The 26,422-nt window shown below is 52.3% G+C and overlaps 1 protein-coding gene across 1 annotated transcript in view; it reads right to left on the bottom strand.

Moving 5' to 3' along the window:
• Window positions 1-25,860, bottom strand: part of SMC1A (structural maintenance of chromosomes 1A) — a 43,747-nt gene extending 17,887 nt beyond the window's left edge. Inside the window, exons 1-15 of the mRNA XM_077789754.1 lie at window positions 25,641-25,860; window positions 24,433-24,621; window positions 22,972-23,084; window positions 21,118-21,321; window positions 17,898-18,136; window positions 16,620-16,878; window positions 14,214-14,354; window positions 14,045-14,127; window positions 12,661-12,868; window positions 10,497-10,682; window positions 6,192-6,371; window positions 5,390-5,536; window positions 2,781-2,918; window positions 1,298-1,414; window positions 568-674 (exon numbers count right to left, since the gene is read on the bottom strand). Coding sequence (XP_077645880.1) covers window positions 568-674; window positions 1,298-1,414; window positions 2,781-2,918; window positions 5,390-5,536; window positions 6,192-6,371; window positions 10,497-10,682; window positions 12,661-12,868; window positions 14,045-14,127; window positions 14,214-14,354; window positions 16,620-16,878; window positions 17,898-18,136; window positions 21,118-21,321; window positions 22,972-23,084; window positions 24,433-24,621; window positions 25,641-25,749 — 2,420 coding nt within the window. The 5' untranslated portion in view covers window positions 25,750-25,860. The remainder of the gene's footprint in view (window positions 1-567; window positions 675-1,297; window positions 1,415-2,780; window positions 2,919-5,389; window positions 5,537-6,191; window positions 6,372-10,496; window positions 10,683-12,660; window positions 12,869-14,044; window positions 14,128-14,213; window positions 14,355-16,619; window positions 16,879-17,897; window positions 18,137-21,117; window positions 21,322-22,971; window positions 23,085-24,432; window positions 24,622-25,640) is intronic.
• Window positions 25,861-26,422: the final 562 nt, after the last annotated feature.

The following is a 26,422-nucleotide window of genomic DNA, read 5'->3' as shown; positions in this document are numbered from 1 at the left end:
TTTGGCGTTTCTGAGAAGTTCTTTGAGGTTCTTGAGATGTTTTTAGGGGTTCTTCAGGTTTTTTTGGGGTTTCTGAGATGGGTTTCGAGTTTTGGTGTCCCTGAGGGGTTTTTGGGGTTCCTCAGAGGTTTTTTAGGGTGGTTCAGGTGTTTTTTGGGGTTTCTGAGATGGGTTTTGAGGTTCCTCAGAGGTTTTTTAGGGTCCTTCAGGTGGTTTTGGGGTTCCTCAGAGGTTTTTGAGGTTCTTGAGAAGTTTTTGGGGTTCCTCAGAGGTTTTTGAGGTTCTTGACGTGGTTTTGGGGTCTCTGAGGGGTTTTTTTGGGTCCTTCAGCTGTTTTTGGGGTCTCTGAGGGGTTTTTTGGAGTCCCTGAAAGGTTTTTCGGGGTTCCTTCAGGTGATTTAGCTTCCTCAGAGGTTTTTTGGGATCTCTGTGAGGTTTTTTTGGGTGTCCTGAGGGTTTGGAGGACCCCCTGGGCCATTTTTGGGGTTTTAGTGGATTTTGGGGACCCCTCGGGCAATTTTTGGGGTTTTGGGGACCCCCCTGGGGTCGTTTTTGGGGTGTCCTGACCTTTTCTTGGCGATCTCGTTCTGCCTCTTCACCTTCTCCTCCTCGAACTCCCGAATGTTCCGGACGCCGATTTCCCGGCAGAACTCCTCGAAAACCTCGTCCTCCACCTGGGGAACCCCAAAATCTGGGGGACCCCAAAAAAATCCGCCCCAAAAAAACCCAAATCCCCCCCAAAAAACCACCAAAATCCCCCCAAAAAACCCCAAAATCCCCCCCCAAAAAAATCCCCCCTAAAAGCCCCAAATTCCCCCCAAAATCCCAAAATCTGGGGGACCCAAAATCCCCCCCCAAAAAACCCCAAATCCCCCAGAAACCCCCAAAAATCCCTAAAATATCCCCAAAAATCCCCCAAAATTTCCCCCAAAATTTTTGGGAAAAATCCCTCACATTTTTTTGTATTTCCCCCAAATTTGGAGGATAATTCCCAAATTTTTGGGGGATTTTTCCCCAAATTTTTCAAAAATTTTCCTCTTTTTTTTTTTAATTTCCCCCAAATTTTTGCAATTTTTCCCCAAATTTTTGAGGTTCTTTCCCAAATTTTTGGGGGATTTCCCCCCCAAATTTTTTTAAATTTTCCTCGATTTTTTTTTTTAATTTCCCGCAAATTTTTGTGATGTTTTCCCAAGTTTTTGTGAATTTTCCCAAATTTTAGGTTTTTTTCACAAATTTTTTTGTATTTTCCCCAAAAGTTTTGGGAATTTTCCCAAAACCTCTGGAATTTGCCCCAAACCTGGTTCATTTTCTCCTTCAAATCCTTCATCTCCCGCTCCCGGCCTTGGATGATCCGTTTGATGTCGTTGATGCGCGGCCCAAAATTGGCCAGTTCGCTCTCCAGCTTGGACTTCTCCTGGAAAATTTGGGGAAAAAAAGGGAAAAAATGGTAAAAATGTTAAAAATTGGGACAAAAGGGGAACAAACGGGAAAAAATGGAAAAAAAAAGGGAAAAAAATGGAAAAAAAATGGGGAAAATGGGGAAAAAATGGGGAAAATGGGATCAAAATGGACGACTCCAGCTTGGACTTGTCCTGGAAAAATTTGGGGAAAAAAAGGAAAAAAATGGTAAAAATGTTAAAAATTGGGAAAAAAACATGAAAAAGATAGAAAAAAAATGGGGAAAATTGGGGAAAAAATGCTGGAAAAAATGGGGAAAATGGGATCAAAATTGGCAACTCCAGCTTGGACTTCTCCTGGAAAATTTGGGGGGAAAAATGGGAAAAAAAGGGAAAACTGTTAAAAATTGGGAAAAAAGGAAAAAACGGGGAAAAAAGGGGAAAAAATGGGGAAAATTGGGGAAAAAAATCTAGTTATTCCCCAAATTCACATTTTTTTTCCCAAAAAAATTCCATTTTCCTTGTAAAATTCACGTTTTTATCCAAAAAGATCGCATTTTAACTCCCAAAAATCCCATTTCCCCCCCCAAAATCCCTTTTTTTCCCCAAAAAATCAGATTTCTTTTTCTCAAAATTTAATTTTTTTCCCAAAATTCATGTTTTTCACCCCAAATTTGGTCCCACCTGCAGGTTGAGGGCCAGGTGCCGGGTGTTGCTCTGCTCCAGGTCACTTGGGGAATATTTGATGGGAGTATTTTCCCAAAAATTCCCATTTTTTCCCAAAAAATCAACATTTTTTCCCCAAAATTCCCGATTTTTCCCCCAAAATTCCCATTTTCCCCAAAAATTCCATTTTTCCCCCCAGAATTCCTAATTTTTCCTCAAAATTCACATTTTTTTCTTCCCAAAATTCACATTTTTCCTCCAAAAAATCAGATTTTTTTTCCCGAAAAATCCCATTTTTCCCCCAAAAAATCAGATTTTTTTTCTCTTTTTTTTTTTTTTTCCCAAAATTCATGTTTTTCACCCCAGATTTGGTCCCACCTGCAGGTTGAGGGCCAGGTGCCGGGTGTTGCTCTGCTCCAGGTCACTTGGGGAATATTTGATGGGAGTATTTTCCCAAAAATTCCCATTTTTTCCCAAAAAATCAACATTTTTTCCTCAAAATTCCCATTTTCCCCAAAAATTCCATTTTTCCCCCCAGAATTCCTAATTTTTCCTCAAAATTCACTTTTTTTTCTTCCCAAAATTCACATTTTTCCTCCAAAAAATCAGATTTTTTTCCCGAAAAATCCCATTTTTCCCCCAAAAAATCAGAATTTTTTTCTCTTTTTTTTTTTTTTTTCCCAAAATTCATGTTTTTCACCCCAGATTTGGTCCCACCTGCAGGTTGAGGGCCAGGTGCCGGGTCTTGGTCTGCTCCAGGTCACTTTGGGAATATTTGAGGCGCATTTGGAGCCCGTGGGCCTGGGACTGCACCTGGCGCAGCTCGGCCTCCTTGCGCTTGGCCTTCATCTGCTCCTGGAAATGGGGAAAAAACACGGGAGTTTGGGTAAAATGGGAAAAAATGGGAATTATGGGGGGAAAACATGGGGAAATGGGGAAAAAATGGGGGGAAAATGGGGAAAAATGGGGAAAAATGGGGAAAAATGGGAATTATGTGAGAGAGAAATTGGAATTATGGGGGGAAAACATGGGGGAAAATGGGGAAAAATGGAGAAAAAATGGGGAAAAATGGGGAAAAATGGGAATTATTGGGGAGAGAAATTGGAATTTTGGGGGGAAAGCATGAGGGAAAATGGGGAAAAAATGGGAAAAAATGGGGAAAAAATGGGAATTATTGGGGAGAGAAATTGGAATTTTGGGGGGAAAGCATGGGGGAAAATGGGGAAAAATGGGGAAAAATGGAGAAAAAATGGGGAAAATGGGGGAAATGGGAATTATGGGGGAAAACATGGGGGAAATGAGGGAAAAATGGGGGGAAATGGGGGGAAAATGGGGAATAAATGGGAAAAAATGGGGGAAAACGGGGAAAACATGGGGGAAAATGGGGAAAAATGGGGAAAAATGGAGAAAAAATGGGGAAAATGGGGGAAATGGGAATTATGGGGGAAAACATGGGGGAAATGAGGGAAAAAATGGGGAAAAAATGGGGAAAAAATGGGGAAAATGGGAATTATGTGGGAGAGAAATTGGAATTATGGGGGGTAAACATGGGGGAAAATGGGGAAAAATGGGGAAAAATGGAGAAAAAATGGGGAAAATGGGGGAAATGGGAATTATGGGGGAAAAACATGGGGGAAATGGGGAAAAATGGGAATTATGGGGGGAAAAACATGGGGGAAATGAGGGAAAAATGGGGGAAAATGGGGGAAAAATGGGGGGAAATGGGGGGAAAATGGGGAAAAAATGGGAAAAAATGGGGGAAAACGGGGGGAATTGGGGGAAAATGGGGAAAAATGGGGAGAAAAGGGAATTATGGGGAAAAAAGGGTAAAAAATGGGGAAAAATGGGGAAAAATGGGGGGAAATGGAGAAAAAATGGGGAAAAAAGGGAATTATGGGTGAAAAATATGGGGGAAATGGGCAAAAAATGGGGAAAAATGAGGAAAAAATGGGGAAAAATGGGGAAAAAATGGGGAATATGGGAATTATGGGGGAAAATGGGGAAAAATGGAAAAAATGGGGGGAAAAATGGAATTTAGGGAAGGGGAGGGGGCGCAGCTCGGCCTCTTTGCTCTTGGCCTTCATCTGCTCCTGGAAATGGGAAAATGGGAAAAATTGGGGTTTAGGGTCAGGTTTAGGGTCAGTTTTGGGGTCAGTTTTGAGGTCCCACCTCGAGCTCCTCACTCAGCCGCTCCTTCATCTCCTTGAGTTTGTTTGGACTCAGGTTTCGGGTTTTTGGGCTCAGATTTGACTTTCAGGATCAGTTTTAGGGTCAGGTTTGGGTTTTAGGATCAGTTTTAGGGTCAGGTTTGGGGTTTTAGGATCAGTTTTAGGGTCAGGTTTGGGTTTTAGGATCAGTTTTAGGGTCAGGTTTGGGTTTTAGGATCAGTTTTGGGTTTAGGATCAGTTTTAGGATCAGTTTTTTGGGGTCAGTTTTGGGGTCCCACCTCGAGCTCCTCACTCAGCCGCTCCTTCTTCTCCTTGAGCTCATTTGGGGTTTTTGGGCTCAGGTTTGGGTTTTTGGGCTCAGATTTGACTTTTAGGACCAGTTTTAGGGTCAGGTTTGGGTTTTAGGATCAGTTTTAGGGTCAGGTTTGGGTTTAGGATCAGTTTTGGAGTCCCACCTTGAGGTCCTCGGTCAGCCGCTCCTTCTCCTTGAGTTTGTTTGGACTCAGGTTTGGGTTTTTGGGCTCAGGTTTGAGTTTTAGGGTCAGGTTTGGGTTTTAGGATCAGTTTTAGGATCAGTTTTTTGGGATCAGTTTTGGGGTCACACCTTGAGCGTCTCAGTCAGCCGCTCCTTCTTCTCCCAGAGTTTGTTTGGGCTCAGGTTTGAGTTTTAGGGTCAGGTTTTGGGTTTTAGGATCAGTTTTAGGGTCAGGTTTGGGGTTTTAGGATCAGTTTTGGGGTCAGTTTTGGGTTTTAGGATCAGTTTTGGGGTCAGTTTTGGGTTTAGGATCAGTTTTAGGATGTTTTTTGGGGTCAGTTTTGGGGTCCCACCTTGAGCTCCTCGCTCAGCTGCTCCTTCTTCTCCTTGAGCTCGTTTGGGGTTTTTGGGCTCAGGTTTGGGTTTTTGGGCTCAGGTTTGGGTTTTTGGATCAGTTTTGGGTTTAGGATCAGGTTTAGGGTCAGTTTTGGGGGTCAGTTTTGGGGTCCCACCTTGAGCTCCTCATTCCTTCTTCTCCTTGAGTTTGTTTGGGGTCAGGTTGGGGTTTTTGGCTCAGGTTTGGGTTTTAAGCTCAAATTTGAGTTTTAGGATCAGTTTTGGGGTCAGTTTTGGGTTTAGGATCAGTTTTAGGATGTTTTTTGGGGTCAGTTTTGGGGTCCCACCTTGAGCTCCTCGGTCAGCCGCTCCTTCTTCTCCTTGAGTTTGTCCACGGCTTTCTCGTCCCAGCGCCGCGCTTTGGCCTTGAGGTCGCTGGCGCCGCCCGAGATCACGCCCGACTTCTGGAACAGCGTCCCATCGAGGGCCACCGTCTGGGGACAGCATTGGGGACATTGGGGACATCACTGGGGACATTGGGGACACTGGGAACATCCAGGAGACATTGGGGACATCCCTGGGGACATCCCTGGGGACACTGGGGACATCCCTGGGGCCGGTTGTGAGGTGATTCCAGGTCACTTTTAGGGTATTTTTTGGTGATTTTTAGGGCATTTTTGAGCTGTTTTCAGGGTATTTTTGGGGTGATTTTAGGCCGTTTTTAGGGTATTTTTGGGGTGACTTCAGGCTGGTTTTAGGGTATTTTTGGGGTGATTTCAGGCCGGTTTTAGGGTATTTTTGGGGTGATTTTAGGCCGCTATTAGGGTATTTTTGGGGTGATTTCAGGCCGGTTTTGGGGTGATTTTAGCCTGTTTTTAGGGTATTTTTGGGGTGATTTCAGGCTGGTTTTGGGGTGATTTTAGCCTGTTTTTAGGGTATTTTTGGGGTGATTTCAGGCTGGTTTTGGGGTGATTTTAGCCTGTTTTTAGGGTATTTTTGGGATGATTTCAGGCAGTATTTAAGGTATTTCTGTGGTGAGTTTTAATGTATTTTAGGGCTATTTTCAGGGTATTGTTGGGGTGACCCTTAGGGTATTTTTTGTCAATGTGCAGAGTATTTTTGGGGCGATTTTGGCCGTTTTTGGGTCACCTTGTGCCTCTGGTGGCCGCCGAAGGCGATCCTGCGGGCGTCCTCCACGTTGTCGCAGACCAGGGCGTTGCCGCAGGCGAACTGCAGCGCCTTCTTGATGTGCGGCGGCTCGTAGCGGATCACGTCGATCACCAGCTTGGCTCCCCGCAGCTCCCGCAGCTTCTCGTCCGTGGGTTTCACCTGAACCCCGAAAATCCGGGGGGAAAAATCCCAAAAATTGGGTTAAATCACATCCCTGTGGCTTCTTGTCTTTGGGTTTCACCTGAATCCTGAAAATCCGGGGGGAAAACCCCAAAAATTGGGTTAAATCACATCCCTGCAGCTTCTTGTCTGTGGGTTTCACCTGAACCCCGAAAATCCGGGGGAAAAACCCCAAAAATTGGGTTAAATCACATTCCTGCAGCTTCTTGTCCATGGGTTTTACCTGAATCCCGAAAATCTGGGGGGAAAAACCCCAAAAATTGGGTTAAATCACATCCCTGCGGCTTCTCGTTCGTGGGTTTCAACTGAACCCCGAAAATCCGGGGGGAAAAACCCCAAAAATTGGGTTAAATCACATCCCTGCAACTTCTCGTTCGTGGGTTTTACCTAGATCCCAAAAATCCGGGGGGAAAAACGCCAAAAATTGGGTTAAATCGCAGCCCAGCAGCTCCTCGTGGTTTGGTCTCACTTGAATCCCAAAATCGGGGGTGAAAAACCCCAAAAATTGGGTTAAATCACATCCCTGCGGCTTCTTGTCTTTGGGTTTCACCTGAATCCCGAAAATCCGGGGGGAAAAACCCCAAAAATTGGGTTAAATCACATCCCTGCGGCTTCTTGTCTTTGGGTTTCACCTGAATCCCAAAAATCCAGGGGGAAAAACCCCAAAAATTGGGTTAAATCACATCCCTGCGGCTTCTTGTCCGTGGGTTTCACCTGAATCCCGAAAATCCATGTGAAAAAACCCCAAAAATTGGGTTAAGTCAAATTCCTACAACTTTTCATCAGTGGGTTCTATCTAAATCCCAAAAACTGTGGGTTAAAAACCCCAAAAATAGGGTCACCAACTCAAATTAGGGTCAGAATACCAAAAATTGGGTTAAATCCCAGCCCAGCAGCTTCTCGGGATTTGGTCTCACTTAAATCCCAAAATCGGGGGGGAAAAACCCCAAAAATTGGGTTAAATCACATCCCTGCAGCTTCTCGTCCGTGGGTTTCACCTGAATCCCGAAAATCCGGGGGCAAAACCCCAAAAATTGGGTTAAATCACATTCCTGCAGCTTCTCGTCCATGGGTTTCACCTGAATCCCAAAATCGGGGGGGAAAACCCCAAAAATTGGGTTAAATCACATCCCTGCGGCTTCTTGTCTGTGGGTTTCACCTGAATCCCGAAAATCCGGGGGGAAAAACCCCAAAATTTGGGTTAAATCACATCCCTGCGGCTTCTCGTTCGTGGGTTTTACCTGAATCCCGAAAAACCAGGGGGAAAAACCCAAAACTTGGGTTAAATCACATTCCTGCAACTTCTTGTCTGTGGGTTTCACCTAAATCCCAAAAATCCGGGGGGAAAAACCCCAAAAATTGGGTTAAATCACATCCCTGTGGCTTCTTGTCTTTGGGTTTCACCTGAATCCCGAAAATCCGGGGGAAAAACGCCAAAAATTGGGTTAAATCACATCCCTGCGGCTCCTCGTTCGTGGGTTTCACCTGAATCCCAAAAATCCGGGGGGAAAAACCCCAAAAATTGGGTTAAATCACATCCCTGCAGCTTCTCGTCCATGGGTTTCAACTGAATCCTGAAAATCCGGGGGAAAAACCCCAAAAATTGGGTTAAATCACATTCCTGCAACTTCTCGTTCGTGGGTTTCACCTGAATCCCAAAAATCCGGGGGGAAAAACCCCAAAAATTGGGTTAAATCACATCCCTGCGGCTCCTCGTCCATGGGTTTCACCTGAATCCCGAAAATCCGGGGAGAAAACCCCAAAAATTGGGTTAAATCACATCCCTGCGGCTCCTCGTTCGTGGGTTTCACCTGAATCCCGAAAATCCGGGGGGAAAAACCCCAAAAATTGGGTTAAATCACATCCCTGCAGCTTCTCATCCGTGGGTTTCACCTGAACCCCGAAAATCCGGGTGAAAAAACCCCAAAAATTGGGTTAAGTCAAATTCCTACAACTTTTCATCAGTGGGTTCTATCTAAATCCCAAAAACTGTGGGTTAAAAACCCCAAAAATAGGGTCACGAACTCAAATTGGGATCAGAATCCCAAAAATCGGGTTAAAAATCCCAAAAAATTGGGTTAAATCCCAGCCCAGCAGCTTCTCGGGATTTGGTCTCACTTAAATCCCAAAATCGGGGGTGAAAAACCCCAAAAATTGGGTTAAATCACATCCCTGCAGCTTCTTGTCCGTGGGTTTCACCTGAACCCCGAAAATCCGGGGGGAAAAACCCCAAAAATTGGGTTAAATCACATTCCTGCAACTTCTCGTTCGTGGGTTTTACCTAGATCCCAAAAATCCGGGGTGAAAAATCCCAAAAATTGGGATAAATCACATCCCTGCAGCTTCTTGTCTGTGGGTTTCACCTAAATCCCAAAAATCCGGGTGAAAAAACCCCAAAAATGGGGTCAGGAACTCAAATTTGGGTTAGAATCACAAAAACTGGGGGTGAAAAACCCCAAAAAAGGAGTTAAACCCCAGCCCTGCAGCTTCTGGCCCATGGGCTCCATCTGAACCCCAAATCCCTTTTAGGATTTTCACTGACCCTAAACCCCATTTTAGGGTTTTCATTGACCCCAAACCCCGTTTTAGGATTTACATTGACCCCAAATCCCGTTTTAGGGTTTTCACTGCCCCCAAACCCCATTTTAGGATTTTCATTGACCCCAAGATCCCATTTTAGGATTTTCCCTGCCCCCAAACCCCATTTTAGGGTTTTCACTGCCCCCAAACCCCATTTTAGGGTTTTCACTGCCCCCAAACCCCATTTTAGGTTTTTCCCTGCCCCCAAACCCCGTTTTAGGGTTTTCACTGCCCCCAAACCCCTCTGTAGGGTCATTGCTGACCCCAAATCCCATTTTAGAGTCTCACCTCGAGGTAGTCGAGGGGCAGGAAGGTCTCAGTTACCTGTTTTAGGATTTTCACTGCCCCCAAACCCCATTTTAGGATTTTTCTCCTGCCCTCATACCCCATTTAGGATTTTTCTCCTGCCCCAAAACCCTTTTTAGGATTTCCCTCTCTCTTTTAGGGCCGCACCTCGAGGTAGTCAAGGGGCAAGAAGGTCTCAGTTACCTGTTTTTGGGTTTTCACTGCCCCCAAACCCCATTTGGGGTTTTCATCGACCCAAAACCCCATTTTAAGATTTTCACTGCCCCAAAACCCCATTTCAGGCTCCCTGATGACCCCAAGCCCCTTTTAGGGTTTCTCCTGACCCCAAACCCGGTTTTAGGGTCGCACCTCGAGGTAATCAACGGGCAGGAAGATCTCAGTTACCTGGTTTTGGGTTTTCACTGCCCCCAAACCCCATTTAGGGTTTCTCCCAACCCCAAACCTGGTTTTAGGGTCTCACCTCGAGGTAGTCGAGGGGCAGGAAGGCCTCAATTACCTGTTTTTAGGTTTTCACTGACCCCAAACCCCATTTGGGGTTTTCATTGACCCCAAATCCCATTTCAGGCTCCCTGATGACCCCAAGCCCCTTTTAGGGTTTCTCCCGACCCCAAACCTGGTTTTAGGGTCTCAATTACCTGGGGGATCCCTGCTGACCCCAAACCCCATTTTAGGGTTTTCCCAGCTGCCAAACCCCGGTTTAGGGTTTTCACTGACCCCAAACCCCATTTAGGGTTTTTCTCCCAACCCCAAACCTGGTTTTAGGGTCTCACCTCGAGGTAATCAACGGGCAGGAAGATCTCAATTACCTGTTTTTGGGTTTTCACTGCCCCCAAACCCCATTTAGGGTTTCTCCCGACCCCAAACCCGGTTTTAGGGTCGCACCTCGAGGTAGTCGAGGGGCAGGAAGGCCTCAATTACCTGTTTTTGGGTTTTCACTGCCCCCAAACCCCATTTAGGGTTTCTCCTGACCCCAAATCCAGTTTTAGGGTCGCATCTCAAGGTAGTCAAGGGGCAGGAAGGCCTCAGTTACCTGGTTTTGGGTTTTCACTGACCCCAAACCCCATTTAGGGTTTCTCCTGACCCCAAATCCAGTTTTAGGGTCGCATCTCAAGGCAGTCAAGGGGCAGGAAGGCCTCAGTTACCTGGTTTTGGGTTTTCACTGACCCCAAACCCCTTTTAGGGTTTCTCCCGACCCCAAACCCGGTTTTAGGGTCGCACCTCGAGGTAGTCGAGGGGCAGGAAGGTCTCGGGCTCGCCGCGCTGCTCCTTGATGTACTGGATGCAATCCCGGCCCGTCTTCTCCGAGTCCACGATGATGGCGTCCATGTTCTTGCCCAGCACCTTGGTCACGGCGATCTGGTACTTCTTCTGCGTGGGCTGGCACAGGTCAATCAGCCGGCCATACTGCGGGTTATAGGGTTTTTTTGGGGTCAGTTTTGGGGTTTTGGGGTCAGGGACATGGGGCACAGCAGTTATGGGGTCAGGAACTGCAGTTTTGGGGTCAGGGATGTCAGAAATGGGATCGGGTTCTTCTGCGTGGGCTGGCACAGGTCAATCAGCCGGCCAGACTGCGGGTGTGGGGTTTTTATGGGGTCAGTTGTGGGGTTTTGGGGTCAGTTTTGGGGTTTTGGGGTCAGGGACATGGGGCACAGCAGTTATGGGGTCAGGAACTGCAGTTTTGGGGTCAGGGATGTCAGAAATGGGATCGGGTTCTTCTGCATGGACACAGGTCAATCAGCCGGCCAGACTGCGGGTGTGGGGTTTTTATGGGGTCAGTTGTGGGGTTTTGGGGTCAGTTTTGGGGTTTTGGGGTCAGGGACATGGGGCACAGCAGTTATGGGGTCAGGAACTGCAGTTTTGGGGTCAGGGATGTCAGAAATGGGATCGGGTTCTTCTGCATGGACACAGGTCAATCAGCCGGCCAGACTGCGGGTGTGGGGTTTTTATGGGGTCAGTTGTGGGGTTTTGGGGTCAGTTTTGGGGTTTTGGGGTCAGTTTTGGGGTTTTGGGGTCAGGGACATGGGGCACAGCAGTTATGGGGTCAGGAACTGCAGTTTTGGGGTCAGGGATGTCAGAAATGGGATCGGGTTCTTCTGCATGGACACAGGTCAATCAGCCGGCCAGACTGCGGGTTATAAAGTTTTTATGGGGTCAGTTGTGGGGTTTTGGGGTCAGTTTTGGGGTTTTGGGGTCAGTTTTGGGGTCAGGGACATGGGGCACAGCAGTTATGGGGTCAGGAACTGCAGTTTTGGGGTCAGGGATGTCAGAAATGGGATCGGGTTCTTCTGCGTGGGCTGGCACGGGTCAATCAGCCGGCCAGACTGCGGGTGTGGGGTTTTTATGGGGTCAGTTTTGGGGTCAGTTTTGGGGTTTTGGGACAGTTTTTGGGGCCCACATTTGGGATTTTGGGGCAGATTTTGGAGTGATTTCTAGGGCACACAGTTGGTCTTTTGGGGCAGTTTTTGGACGGGTTCTTAGGCAGTTTCTGGGGCAGTTTTGGTGCAATTTCTGAGAGGGTTTTGGTGCAGTTTCTGAGGGAGTTTTGGTGCAGTTTTTGGTGCACTTTTGGGCAGTTTCTGGGGCAGGTTTGGTGCAGTTTTGGTGCAGTTTCTGGGGCAGTTTCTGAGGGGATTTCGGTTCAGTTTTTGGTGCACTTTTGGGCAGTTTCTGGGGCAGTTTTGAGCAGTTTCTGGGGCAGTTTTGGTGCAATTTCTGAGAGGGTTTTGGTGCAGTTTTGGTGCAGTTTCTGAGGGGGTTTTGGGGCAGATTTGGGCAGTTTCTGGCGCAGTTTCTGAGGGGGTTTTGGTGCAGATTTGAGCAGTTTCTGGCACAATTTCTGAGGGGGTTTTGGTGCAGATTTGGGCAGTTTCTGGGGCAGTTTCTGAGGGGGTTTTGGTGCACTTTTGGGCAGTTTCTGGGGCAGGTTTGGTGCAGTTTCTGAGGGGGTTTTGGTGCAGATTTGGGCAGTTTCTGGGGCAGTTTCTGAGGGGGTTTTGGTGCACTTTTGGGCAGTTTCTGGCGCAGTTTCTGAGGGGGTTTTGGTGCAGTTTCTGAGAGGGTTTTGGTGCAGTTTCGGGCAGTTTCTGAGGGAGTTTTGGGCAGTTTCTGAGGGGGTTTTGGCGCAGTTTCTGAGAGGGTTTTCGTGCAGTTTCGGGCAGTTTCTGAGGGAGTTTTGGGCAGTTTCTGAGGGGGTTTTGGCGCAGTTTCTGAGAGGGTTTTCGTGCAGTTTCGGGCAGTTTCTGAGGGGGTTTTGGTGCAGCTTCTGGGTCAGTTTTTGGGGCAGTTTTGGCACAGTTTCTGGTGCAATTTCAGCACAGTTTCTGAGAGGGTTTTGGCTCGGTTTTTGGGCAGTTTTTGGGTCAGTTTTGGGGCCCCCCCTCACCACGGAGCCGGGGTAGAGGCGTTTGATGCTGTCCATGATCTCGGCCTTGCGCTGCTGCCGGCTGCTCTCCTGGCGGTCGATGCGAGCGTCCCCGAGCTGCTCCATCACCTGGTTCAGCTCCTTGTTGATCTCGTCGATGCGGCGCTTGGCCAGCTCCACCTCCTCCGTCAGCTCGCCCTCCAGGCGCTTCTGCTCCTCCAGGGATTGCCTGGGGGGAAAAATGGGATTTGAGGGTGAGAAATGGGATTTGGGGGGTGAGAAATGGGATTTGAGGGGGGAAAAAGGGGATTTGGGGGTGAAAATGGGATTTGGGGGGTGAGAAATGGGATTTGGGAGGGTTTGAGGGAGTGATCCCACTCCCTCCAGGCGCTTCTGCTCCTCCAAGGATTGCCTGGGGGGAAAAATGGGATTTGAGGGTGAGAAATGGGATTTGGGGAGTGAAAAATGGGATTTGAGGGGGGAAAAAGGGGATTTGGGGGGTGAAAATGGGATTTGGGGGTGAGAAATGGGATTTGGGGGGTGAAAAATGGGATTTGGGGGGTGAAAATGGGATTTGGGGATGAAAAAGGGGATTTGGGGGTGAGAAATGGGATTTGGGAGGGTTTGAGGGGGTGATCCCACGCCCTCCAGGCACTTCTGCTCCTCCAGGGATTGCCTGGGGGGGAAAAAAGGGGATTTGGGGGTGAGAAATGGGATTTGGGGGGGAAAAATGGGATTTTGGGGTGAGAAATGGGATTTGGGGGGTAAAAAAATGGGATTTGGGGATGAAAAAGGGGATTTGGGGGTGAGAAATGGGATTTGGGGGGTGAAAAAGGGGATTTGGGGGTGAGAAATGGGATTTGGGAGGGCTTAAGGGGGTGATCCCACGCCCTCCAGGCGCTTCTGCTCCTCCAGGGATTGCCTGGGGGGAAAAAAAGGGGATTAGGAGGGTGAAAAGGGGGATTTTGGGGTGAGAAATGGGATTTGGGGAGTGAAAAATGGGATTTGGGGGGTGAAAAAGGGGATTTGGGGGGTGAAAAATGGGATTTGGGAGGGTTTGAGGGAGTGATCCCACTCCCTCCAGGCGCTTCTGCTCCTCCAAGGATTGCCTGGGGGGAAAAATGGGATTTGGGGGGTGAAAAATGGGATTTGGGGGTGAAAATGGAATTTGGGGGGTTTGGGGGGCTGATCCCCCGACTCTCTGGCAGGAATTGGGACATGGGGATGACCTGGGACCCCTCCAGTCCCCTCTGGGGACACCTTGGGGACACTCCAGCCTTCTTTGGGGACACTCCAGCCCCCCTGGGGACACCTTGGGGACACTCCAGTCCCCTTGGGGACACCTTGGGGACACTCCAGTCCCCCCGGGGACACCTTGGGGACACCCTGGGGACACATCACCCACTTGCTGGTGGCGATGTACTCCTCGAGCTTCTCGATGCGCTTCTGGTTCTCCTCGATCTCCCGCAGCTTCTGCTTGATCTTGGCCTGGGGACAGCGGGGACAGGCGGGGTCAGGAGGGGACAGGGTGGCTTTGGGGACAATCTGGGGACAATTTGGGGAGCAAGTCTCACCTCGGTCTCCACCTTCTTCCTCTCCTCCAGGTCCAGCCGGTCCTGGTCGGCTTTTTGGTCGCGGTTGAACTTCTCGAGCTCCTGGGCCAGCGTGGCCGCGCGCTTGCTGGCCTCCTCCTTCAGCCGGTGGTACTTCTTCACCTGGGGGGATCACCTGGGGCTCACCTGGGGGCTCCCCAAATCCCACAGGGTCAGCTCACCTGGGGGGCTCACCTGGGGGGCTCCCCAAATCCCACAGGGTCAGCTCACCTGGGGGGCTCACCTGGGGGGCTCCCCAAATTCCACAGGGCCAGCTCACCTGGGGGCTCCCCAAATCCCACAGGGTCAGCTCACCTGGGGGTCAGCTGGGGGCTCCCCAAATTCCACAGGGCCAGCTCACCTGGGGGCTCCCCAAATTCCACAGGGCCAGCTCACCTGGGGGTCAGCTGGGGGCTCCCCAAATTCCACAGGGCCAGCTCACCTGGGGGGGGTCCCCAAATCCCACAGGGTCAGCTCACCTGGGGGGCTCTCCAAACCCCAAAATCCCCAAATCCCACCCCATACCTGGTTCTCCTCCAGGGTGAGATCTCTCCTGTGGCTCTGGTTCTCCTCCATCCTCCCCAAACCCCACCTGGCCCACCTCTCCCAAACCCCAAATCCCATGGGATCACCTCGTACCTGGTTCTCCTCCAGGGTCAGATCTCTCCCAAACCCCAAATCCCACCTCGTACCTGGTTCTCCTCCAGGGTCAGATCCCTCCCAAACGCCAAAATCCCCAAATCCCACCCCGTACCTGGTTCTCCTCCAGAGTCAGGGCTCTCCTCCATCCTTCCCAAACCCCAAAATCCCCAAATCCCACCCCGTACCTGGTTCTCCTCCAGGGTCAGATCCCTCCCAAACCCCACAACCCCAAATCCCACCCTGTATCTGGTTCTCCTCCAGGGTCAGGGCTCTCCTCCATCCTTCCCAAACCCCAAAATCCCCAAATCCCACCCCATGCCTGGTTCTCCTCCAGGGTCAGATCTCTCCCAAACCCCAAAATCCCCAAATCCCACCCCGTACCTGGTTCTCCTCCAGGGTCAGATCTCTCCCAATCCCCAAATCCCACCCCGTACCTGGTTCTCCTCCAGGGTCAGGTCTCTCCCCTGGCTCTGGCTCTCCTCCATCCCTCCCAAACCCCAAAATCCCCAAATCCCACCCCGTACCTGGTTCTCCTCCAGGGTCAGATCCCTCCCAAACCCCAAAATCCCCAAATCCCACCCCATGCCTGGTTCTCCTCCAGGGTCAGATCCCTCCCAAACCCCAAAACCCCAAATCCCACCCCGTACCTGGTTCTCCTCCAGGGTCAGGGCTCTCCCAAACCCCAAAATCCCCAAATCCCACCCTGTACCTGGTTCTCCTCCAGGGTCAGATCTCTCCCAAACCCCAAATCCCACCCCATACCTGGTTCTCCTCCAGGGTCAGATCCCTCCCAAACCCCAAAATTCCCAAATCCCACCCCGTACCTGGTCCTCCTCCAGGGTCAGGGCTCTCCCCTGGCTCTGGCTCTCCTCCATCCCTCCCAAACCCCAAAACCCCAAATCCCACCCCGTACCTGGTTCTCCTCCAGAGTCAGGGCTCTCCTCCATCCCTCCCAAACCCCAAAACCCCAAATCCCACCCCGTACCTGGTTCTCCTCCAGAGTCAGGGCTCTCCTCCATCCTTCCCAAACCCCAAAAACCCCAAATCCCACCCCATACCTGGTTCTCCTCCAGGGTGAGATCTCTCGTGTGGCTCTGATTCTCCTCCATCCTCCCCAAACCCCAAATCCCATGGGATTACCTCGTACCTGGTTCTCCTCCAGGGTCAGATCCCTCCCAAACCCCAAAACCCCAAATCCCACCCCGTACCTGGTTCTCCTCCAGGGTGAGATCTCTCGTGTGGCTCTGGTTCTCCTCCATCCTCCCCAAACCCCACCTGGCCCACCTCTCCCAAACCCCAAATCCCATGGGATCACCTCGTACCTGGTTCTCCTCCAGGGTCAGATCCCTCCCAAACCCCACAACCCCAAATCCCACCCCGTACCTGGTTCTCCTCCAGGGTCAGGTCTCTCCCAAACCCCAAATCCCACCTCGTACCTGGTTCTCCTCCAGGGTCAGATCTCTCCCAATCCCCAAATCCCACCCCGTACCTGGTTCTCCTCCAGGGTCAGGGCTCTCCCCTGGCTCTGGCTCTCCTCCATCCCTCCCAAACCCCAAAATCCCCAAATCCCACCCCATGCCTGGTTCTCCTCCAGGGTCAGATCTCTCCCAAACCCCAAATCCCACCCCGTACCTGGTTCTCCTCCAGGGTCAGGGCTCTCCCAAACCCCACAACCCCAAATCCCACCCCGTACCTGGTTCTCCTCCAGGGTCAGATCTCTCCCAAACCCCAAATCCCACCCCGTACCTGGTTCTCCTCCAGGGTCAGGTCCCTCCCCTGGCTCTGGCTCTCCTCCTCCATGCGCTCCTCGAACTCCTGCCGGGATTTCTCCACGGAGAGCATCTCCTTCTCCAGCTCGTCCATGTCGGCCTTGCGTTTCTTGTACTGCTTCTGGGCGTTCTGCAGCGACTTCCGCGCCGCCTCCAGCTTCTTGATCTTGTGTGAGGTGTTCTCCTTGGCCTTGATGTACTGCGGCCGCTTCTGGTTCAGCTCCGAGTCCTTCTCCCTGCGGGGCACCGCGGGAGGGGGTTTGGGGTTTGGTTTTGGGGTTTGGTTTGGGGTTTGTGCGTGGTTTTGGGGTTTGGTTTTGGGGTTTCTGGATGGTTTTGGGGTTTGGTTTTGGGGTTTGTGGATGGTTTTGGGGCTTGGTTTTGGGGGTTGGTTTTGGGGTTTGTGCCGGATTTTGGGGTTTGGTTTGAGGTTCGTGCCTGGTTTTGGGGCTTGGTTTTGAGGTTTGTGCCTGGTTTTGGGGTTTGGTTTGGGGTTTGTGTCTGGTTTTGGGGTTTGGTTTTGGGGTTTGTGCCGGATTTTGGGGTTTGGTTTGGGGTTTGTGTCTGGTTTTGGGGTTTGGTTTTGGGGTTTGTGTCTGGTTTTGGGGTTTGTTCCTGGTTTTGGGGTTTGTACCTGATTTTGGTGTTTGTGCTCGGTTTTGGGGTTGGTTTTGGGTTTGGTACCTGGTTTTGGGGCTTGGTTTGAGGTTCGTGCCCGATTTTGGGGTTTGTGCCTGGTTTTGGGGTTTGGTTTTGGGGTTTCTGGATGGTTTTGGGGTTTGGTTTTGGGGTTTCTGGATGGTTTTGGAGTTTGTGCCTGATTTTCGGGTTTGGTTTGAGGTTTGGTGTCTGGTTTTGGGGTTTCTACCTGATTTTGGTGTTTGTGCTCGGTTTTGGGGTTGGTTTTGGGTTTGGTGCCTGGTTTTGGGGTTTTTACCTGGTTTTGGGGTTTGTGCTTGGTTTTGGTACCTACTTTTGGGGTTTCTGCTTGGTTTAGTGCTTGGTTTTGGGGTTTGGTACCTGGTTTCCACCCCAAAATCCAGCATCCCCACCCCAAATCCAGCATCCCCACCCCAAATCCAGCATCCCCACCCCAAATCCAGCATCCCCACCCCAAATCCAGCATCCCCACCCCAAATCCAGCATCCCCACCCCAAATCCAGCATTCCCACCCAAAATCCAGCATCCCCACCCCAAATCCAGCATCCCCACCCCAAATCCAGCATCCCCACCCCCAAATCCCCGGTCTCCTCACTTGATCTCCTTCTCGATCTGCTGCTGCTCCCTCATCATCTTGCCCAGCTCCTTCTTGCGGTCCTTGAGCTCGTCCTCCACCCTGTCCATCCTCTTCTTGTCCTTGTCGATCTCGCGGTTCTTCAGGCCCAGCTCCTTGTTGAGCTTCTCGATCTCGGCCTCGTTGTGGAAGAGTTTGAAAAGCTGCAGCTGCACCTGGGCCCGAACCACCTCGTCCTTCAGCCGCTGGTACCGGTCAGCCTGGGGGGAGAGCCCGGTTCTGGTTCTGGTCCTGCTCAAAGCTGGCTTTGGCTCAGCCTGGTTCTGGTTCTGGTTCTGCTCAAAGCTGGGCTTTGGCTCAGCCTGGTTCTGGTTCTGGTTCTGCTCAAAGCTGGGCTTTGGGCCAGCCCGGTTCTGGTTCTGGTCCTGCTCAAAGCTGGGCTTGGGGTCAGCCTGGTTCTGGTTCTGGTTCTGCTCAAAGCTGGGCTTGGGGTCAGCCTGGTTCTGGTTCTGCTCAAAGCCGGGCTTTGGCTCAGCCTAGGCCTGGTTCTGGTTCTGCTCAAAGCTGGGCTTGGGGTCAACCTGGTTCTGGTTCTGCTCAAAGCTGGGCTTTGGCTCAGCCTGGTTCTGGTTCTGGTTCTGCTCAAAGCTGGGCTTTGGGCCAGCCCGGTTCTGGTTCTGGTTCTGCTCAAAGCTGGGCTTGGGCTCAGCCTGGTTCTGGTTCTGCTCAAAGCTGGGCTTTGGCTCAGCCTGGTTCTGGTTCTGGTTCTGCTCAAAGCTGGGCTTTGGCTCAGCCTGGTTCTGGTCCTGCTCAAAGCTGGGCTTGGGGTCAGCCTGGTTCTGGTTCTGGTTCTGCTCAAAGCTGGGCTTTGGCTCAGCCTGGTTCTGGTTCTGGTCCTGCTCATAGCTGGGCTTTGGGCCAGCCCGGTTCTGGTTCTGGTCCTGCTCAAAGCCGGGCTTTGGGTCAGCCTGGTTCTGGTTCTGATCCTGCTCAAGCCAGGCTTTGGCTCAGCCTGGTTCTGGTTCTGGTTCTGCTCAAAGCCGGGCTTTGGCTCAGCCTGGTTCTGGTTCTGGTTCTGCTCAAAGCTCGGCTTTGGCTCAGCCTGGTTCTGGTTCTGGTTCTGCTCAAAGCCGGGCTTTGGCTCAGCCTGGTTCTGGTTCTGCTCAAAGCTGGGTTTGGGTCAGCCTGGTTCTGGTTCTGCTCAAAGCTGGACTTTGGCTCAGCCTGGTTCTGGTTCTGCTCAAAGCTGGACTTTGGCTCAGCCTGGTTCTGGTTCTGCTCAAAGCTGGGCTTTGGGTCAGCCTGGTTCTGGTTCTGCTCAAAGCTGGACTTTGGCTCAGCCTGGTTCTGGTTCTGGTTCTGCTCAAAGCTGGGCTTTGGCTCAGCCTGGTTCTGGTTCTGGTTCTGCTCAAAGCTGGGCTTTGGCTCAGCCTGGTTCTGGTTCTGGTTCTGCTCAAAGCTGGGCTTTGGGTCAGCCTGGTTCTGGTTCTGCTCAAAGCCGGGCTTTGGCTCAGCCTGGTTCTGGTTCTGGTTCTGCTCAAAGCCGGGCTTTGGCTCAGCCTGGTTCTGGTTCTGGTTCTGCTCAAAGCCGGGCTTTGGCTCAGCCTGGTTCTGGTTCTGGTTCTGCTCAAAGCCGGGCTTTGGCTCAGCCTGGTTCTGGTTCTGCTCAAAGCTGGGTTTGGGTCAGCCTGGTTCTGGTTCTGGTTCTGCTCAAAGCTGGGCTTTGGGTCAGCCTGGTTCTGGTTCTGGTTCTGCTCAAAGCTGGGCTTTGGCTCAGCCTGGTTCTGGTCCTGCTCAAAGCTGGGCTTGGGGTCAGCCTGGTTCTGGTTCTGGTTCTGCTCAAAGCTGGGCTTTGGCTCAGCCTGGTTCTGGTTCTGGTCCTGCTCATAGCTGGGCTTTGGGCCAGCCCGGTTCTGGTTCTGGTCCTGCTCAAAGCCGGGCTTTGGGTCAGCCTGGTTCTGGTTCTGATCCTGCTCAAGCCAGGCTTTGGCTCAGCCTGGTTCTGGTTCTGGTTCTGCTCAAAGCCGGGCTTTGGCTCAGCCTGGTTCTGGTTCTGGTCCTGCTCAAAGCTGGGCTTTGGCTCAGCCTGGTTCTGGTTCTGGTTCTGCTCAAAGCTCGGCTTTGGCTCAGCCTGGTTCTGGTTCTGGTTCTGCTCAAAGCCGGGCTTTGGCTCAGCCTGGTTCTGGTTCTGCTCAAAGCTGGGTTTGGGTCAGCCTGGTTCTGGTTCTGCTCAAAGCTGGACTTTGGCTCAGCCTGGTTCTGGTTCTGCTCAAAGCTGGACTTTGGCTCAGCCTGGTTCTGGTTCTGCTCAAAGCTGGGCTTTGGGTCAGCCTGGTTCTGGTTCTGCTCAAAGCTGGACTTTGGCTCAGCCTGGTTCTGGTTCTGCTCAAAGCTGGGCTTTGGCTCAGCCTGGTTCTGGTTCTGCTCAAAGCTGGACTTTGGCTCAGCCTGGTTCTGGTTCTGGTTCTGCTCAAAGCTGGACTTTGGCTCAGCCTAGGCCTGGTTCTGGTCCTGCTCAAAGCTGGGCTTTGGGTCAGCCTGGTTCTGGTTCTGCTCAAAGCCGGGCTTTGGCTCAGCCTGGTTCTGGTTCTGGTTCTGCTCAAAGCTGGGTTTGGGTCAGCCTGGTTCTGGTTCTGGTTCTGCTCAAAGCTGGGCTTTGGGTCAGCCTGGTTCTGGTTCTGGTTCTGCTCAAAGCTGGGCTTGGGGTCAGCCTGGTTCTGGTTCTGGTTCTGCTCAAAGCTGGGCTTGGGGTCAGCCTGGTTCTGGTTCTGGTTCTGCTCAAAGCCGGGCTTGGGGTCAGCCTGGTTCTGGTTCTGGTTCTGCTCAAAGCCGGGCTTTGGGCCAGCCTGGTTCTGGTTCTGGTTCTGCTCAAAGCTGGGCTTTGGGCCAGCCTGGTTCTGGTTCTGGTTCTGCTCAAAGCTGGGCTTTGGGCCAGCCCGGTTCTGGTTCTGGTTCTGCTCAAAGCTGGGCTTGGGGTCAGCCCGGTTCTGGTTCTGGTTCTGCTCAAGCCGGGCTTTGGCTCAGCCTGGTTCTGGTTCTGGTCTGGAGCTGCTCAAACCTGGACCTGGGCCTGGCTTTGGTAAGGAGATCCTCAGGATTTGGGCCTGGCTCTGCCCAGGACTCCCACCCATTCCCCAAACTCTCTCTTCCCAGAATCCTGAGCATTCCCAAACCCCCCTTTTCCCCATGACTCCACCGTTCCCAAAACCCCATTTTCCCCCAAAATTCGGGTCATCCCCACCTCCTCCTTCTCCTGCTTGGCCTCCTTGCGCTCGGCGGCGATGTTCTTCTTGCGGTGGTAGTTGAACTGCGTGTCCTCCTCGGCCTTCACCATCTCCTTCTTGCGCTTGTCGTACTCGGGGGCCAGTTCCCCCGAGCGGCTGATCTCCTCGAAGAGCGCCGTGCGCTCCTTGGGGTTCTTCATGGCGATGGACTCCACTGCCCCCTGGAAAAATGGGATTGGAAACGCTCCTAAATCCTCAAATCCCTGTGAGAGATCCCTAATTCCCAAAAGGGAATCCCCAAATCCCCGGGGATCTCCTCGAAGAGCGCCGTGAGCTCCTTGGGGTTCTTCATGGCCATGGACTCCACTGCCCCCTGGAAAAATGGGATTGGAAACGCTCCTAAATCCCTGAATCCCTGTGAGAGATCCTTAAATCCCAGAGAGGGATCCCTAAATCCTTAAATCCCTGAGAGAGAATCCCCAAATCCCCGGGGATCTCCTCGAAGAGCGCCGTGCGCTCCTTGGGGTTCTTCATGGCGATGGACTCCACTGCCCCCTGGAAAAATGGGATTGGAAACGCTCCTAAATCCTCAAATCCCTGTGAGAGATCCCTAATTCCCAAAAGGGAATCCCCAAATCCCCGGGGATCTCCTCGAAGAGCGCCGTGCGCTCCTTGGGGTTCTTCATGGCGATGGACTCCACTGCTCCCTGGAAAAATGAGATTGGAAACGCTCCTAAATCCTCAAATCCCTGTGAGAGATCCCTAATTCCCAAAAGGGAATCCCCAAATCCCCGGGGATCTCCTCGAAGAGCGCCGTGCGCTCCTTGGGGTTCTTCATGGCGATGGACTCCACTGCCCCCTGGAAAAATGGGATTGGAAACGCTCCTAAATCCTCAAATCCCTGTGAGAGATCCCTAATTCCCAAAAGGGAATCCCCAAATCCCCGGGGATCTCCTCGAAGAGCGCCGTGCGCTCCTTGGGGTTCTTCATGGCGATGGACTCCACTGCCCCCTGGAAAAATGGGATTGGAAACGCTCCTAAATCCCTGAATCCCTGTGAGAGATCCCTAATTCCCAAAAGGGAATCCCCAAATCCCCGGGGATCTCCTCGAAGAGCACCGTGCGCTCCTTGGGGTTCTTCATGGCGATGGACTCCACTGCTCCCTGGAAAAATGGGATTAGAAACGCTCCTAAATCCCTGAATTCCTGTGAGAGATCTCTAAATTCCTGAGGGGAATCCTTAAATTCCTGTGAGAGATCCCTAAATCCCTCAGAGAGAATCCCCAAATCCCTGGGATCTCCTCGAAGAGCGCCGTGCGCTCCTTGGGGTTCTTCATGGCCATGGACTCCACTGCTCCCTGGAAAAATGGGGAAAAAATTGTCCTAAATCCTCAAATCCCTGTGAGAGAGCCTAAAATCTCTGTGAGAGATCCCTAAATCCTTAAATTCCTGTGAGAGATCCCTAAATCCCTGAGAGAAATCCCCAAATCCCTGGGGATCTCCTCAGAGAGAGCCGTGCGCTCCTTGGGGTTCCTCATGGTGATGGACTCCACTGCTCCCTGAGAAAATGGGAAAAAAATGGTCCTAAATCCCCAAATCCTTGTGAAAGATCCTTAAATCCGGAATGGGAATCCCTAAATCCTTGAATTCCTGAGAGAGATCCCCAAACCCTGAAAAGGGATCCCTAAATCCTAAAAGGGGAGTCCCAAATCCCAGGGGATCTCCTCGAAGAGCGCCGTGCGCTCCTTGGGGTTCCTCACGGCCGTGGACTCCGCCGCTCCCTGAAAAACGGGATCAAAAACTCCCAAATCCCCCAAATCCCCCTCAAAACCCCAAAAATCCCAAACCTCCCCCCCCGGAACCCCTCCCCACCTGGAAGACGAGGAAGTTCCTGGCCTTGATGAGGATTCCCAGCTTCTCCAGCTCCTCGCTGTACTCGCTCAGCTGCACCACCCTGTTGTTGATCTTGTACTCCGAGGAGCTGCCTGGGATTGGGAATTTCGGGGGGTCAGGGGGGTCCCCCAAATCCTAAACACCCCAAAATGTGTCCCCCAAATCCTAAACACCCCAAAATCTGCCCCTCAAATGCCAAACTGTGATCCCCAACTCTGTGATCCCCAAACCCACCCCAGAGCAGCCCCAATCCCCCATAAATTCCCCCAAATTCCCATAAATCCCCAAAACCCACCCAAAAAAAACCCGTAAATCCCCCCAAACCCACCCCATAAATCCCCCAAGACCCCCATAAATCTCCCCCAAACCCCCACAAATCCCCCCAAACCCACCCCAAACCCCCATAAACCCCCCAAACCCCCATAAATCCCCCCCAGACCCCCATAAATCCCCCCCAAACTCCCATAAATCCCCCTGACCCCCATAAACCCCCCGAAACCCACCCCAAACCCCCATAAATCCCCCCAGACCCCCATAAACCCCCCCAAACTCCCATAAATACCCCCCAAACCTCCCATAAATCCCCCCAAACCCACACCAAACCCCCATAAATGCGCCCCAGACCCCCATAAATTCCCCCAAACTCCCATAAATCCCCCCCAAACCTCCATAAATGCCCCCCAAACCCCCATAAACCCCCCAAACCCACCCCAAACCTCCATAAATCCCCCCCAGACCCCCATACATCCCCCCCAGACCCACCTCAAACGTCCCATAAATCCCCCCAAACCCACCCCAGACCCCCATAAATCCCCCCCAGACCCCCATAAACCCCCCAAACCCCCATAAACCCCCCAGACCCCCATAAATCCCCCCAAACTCCCATAAATCCCCCCCAGACCCCCATAAATGCCCCCCAAACCTCCCATAAATCCCCCCAAACCCACCCCAAAACTCCCATAACTCCCCCCAAACCCACCACAGACCCCCATAAATTCCCCCAAACCCACCCCAAACCCCCATAAATGTGCCCCAGACCCCCATAAATCCCCCCAAACTCCCATAAATCCCCCCCAAACCTCCCATAAATGCCCCCCAAACCACCATAAACCCCCCAGACCCCCATAAATCCCCCCAAACTCCCATAAATCCCTCCCAGACCCCCATAAATACCCCCCAAACCACCATAAACCCCCCAAACCCACCCCAAACCTCCATAAATCCCCCCAAACCCACCCCAAACCCCCATAAATGTGCCCTAGACCCCCATAAATCCCCCCCAAACATCCCATAAACCCCCCCAAACCCACCCCAAACTCCCATAAATGCCCCCCAAACCTCCCATAAACCCTCCCAACCCCCCCCCAAACTCCCATAAATGCCCCCCAAACCCACCCCAAAGACCCCCAGGACCCCCCCCAAACCCCCCGGCAGGCTCACCGACGATGACGCGGGCGAAGGTGCGGTCCTCGGCGCCCTCCTCGGAGTAGACCATGCTGACGAAGGCGCGGCTGGCCGCCGGCTTGCCCACGGGCGCGCCGTGGATCAGGTCCCGCAGCGTCTTCACCCGCAGGTTGCTCGTCTTCTCCCCCAGCACGAAGCTGATGGCGTCCATCAGGTTGGATTTGCCTGCCGGGTTTGGGGGGGACACGGGGGGTTTAGGGGGTGGGGGAGACCCACGGGGTTGTTGGGGGGACCACAAGGAATGGGGGGATCTCAGGGAATGAGGGGTTGGAAGGAACCCCGGGAATTGAGGGGGGACCCCAAAGAATGGGAGGAACTGAGGGAATTGAGGGGGGGAGTCCAGGGAATGGGGGGAACTGAGAGAATTGAGGGGGGAGTCCAGGGAAAGAGGGGGGAGTTCAGGGAATGGGGGAACCCAGGAATTATTGGGGGGACCCCAGGGAATGGGGGGACCCCAGGGAATGGGGGGTTGGAAGGAGCCCCGGGAATTGAGGGGGGACCCCAAAGAATGGGAGGAACTGAGGGAATTGAGGGGGGAGTCCAGGGAAAGAGGGGAGAGTTCAGGGAATGGGGGAACCCAGGAATTATTGGGGGGACCCCAGGGAATGGGGGGTTGGAAGGAGCCCCGGGAATTGAGGGGGGACCCCAGGGAATGGGAGGAATTGAGGGAGTTTGGGGAATTGAGGGGGGACCCCAAAGAATGGGAGGAATTGAGGGAAATGATGGGGGGAGTCCAGGGAAAGAGGGGGGAGTTCAGGGAATGGGGAGAACCCAGGAATTATTGGGGGGACCCCAGGGAATGGGGGGACCCCAAAGTTCAAGAGGGACCCCATGGAATGGGGGGGACCCCAATAAGGCTTAGAAGAACCCCATGGAATGGCGGGGGGGGACCCCAGGGGAAGAGGAGGGATCCCCAGGAATGGGGGAGACCCCAGGGGAAGAGGAGGGACCCCAAGAATGGGGGAGACCCCAGGGGAAGAGGAGGGAGGCGAGTGGGGGGCGCTGAGGGAATGCTGTGGAGAATTATTGGGGACCCCAATAAAGCTTAGAAGAGACCCCCACGAAATGGGGGAGGACCCCAATATTTAGGACGGAGCCCAGGAAGCGGGGCGCTGTAAAAGAACTCGGTGTCCCCCCTCAGAGACCATCACGGGAGCGGCTCCTTGAACCCCCCCGGCACTCACCGGAGCCATTGGGGCCGATGATGGCGGTGAAGCGGCGGAAGGGCCCGATGATCTGGCGGCCCTTGTAGGACTTGAAGTTCTCGATCTCGATGAGCTTCAGGAAGCCCATGGTGGTCCCGGGAGGGTCCCGGGAAGGTTTCGGGGGTCCCGGGAAGGTTTTGGGGGTCCCGGGGGGGTCTCGGGGCGCAGGGCGGGAAAGCGGCGGCTGCGGCGGCCGCTGAGGGACGGGGCGCCGCGCCTCCCGATTGGCTCCGGGCGCTGTCAATCATCGCTGAAATCCCGCCTCCTCGCCGCTGATAGGCCGGTGGTTTTCCTTGGCGGCTTTGGGGCGCCGCGCCTCGCGATAGGCTCTGAGAGCTGTCAATCATTACCGTAACCCCGCCTTCTCGCTTCCTATTGGTTGTCATTTTGAACGCAGGGGTGGCGGCGCGAGCGGGCTCATTTGCATGGAATGTACCAAGTGTGGAGGGAGGGAAGGGTGGAATGGGCCGCCCCTTCGCCATGGGAACGGGGGGACGCCGTGGGAGCAAAGCAAATTGGGGGATTTTGGGTAAAAATCGCGTTGCTTGGTGATCTTGGGACAAAAAGCCTCGAGACAAGATTTATTCCTCGAGGTTTTTCCCCGTTAGAATGGTTCTATGGCACCAAGATTATAAATTAACGTGGAATAGTAAACAATAACTTAAAGATGATCACATGCTGTTTCAATAGATACATTTTCCACAATATTATTATTCATTAATGCCTATTTAACCTTCGATAAAATTAAAAGACATTCATAT

The sequence above is a fragment of the Lonchura striata genome, chromosome 36, assembly GCF_046129695.1.
Source record: "Lonchura striata isolate bLonStr1 chromosome 36, bLonStr1.mat, whole genome shotgun sequence".
NCBI classification, from domain to species: domain Eukaryota; kingdom Metazoa; phylum Chordata; class Aves; order Passeriformes; family Estrildidae; genus Lonchura; species Lonchura striata.
The sequence above is the reverse complement of the archived record's forward strand: the minus strand, read 5'-3'. Positions and strand labels throughout refer to the sequence as shown.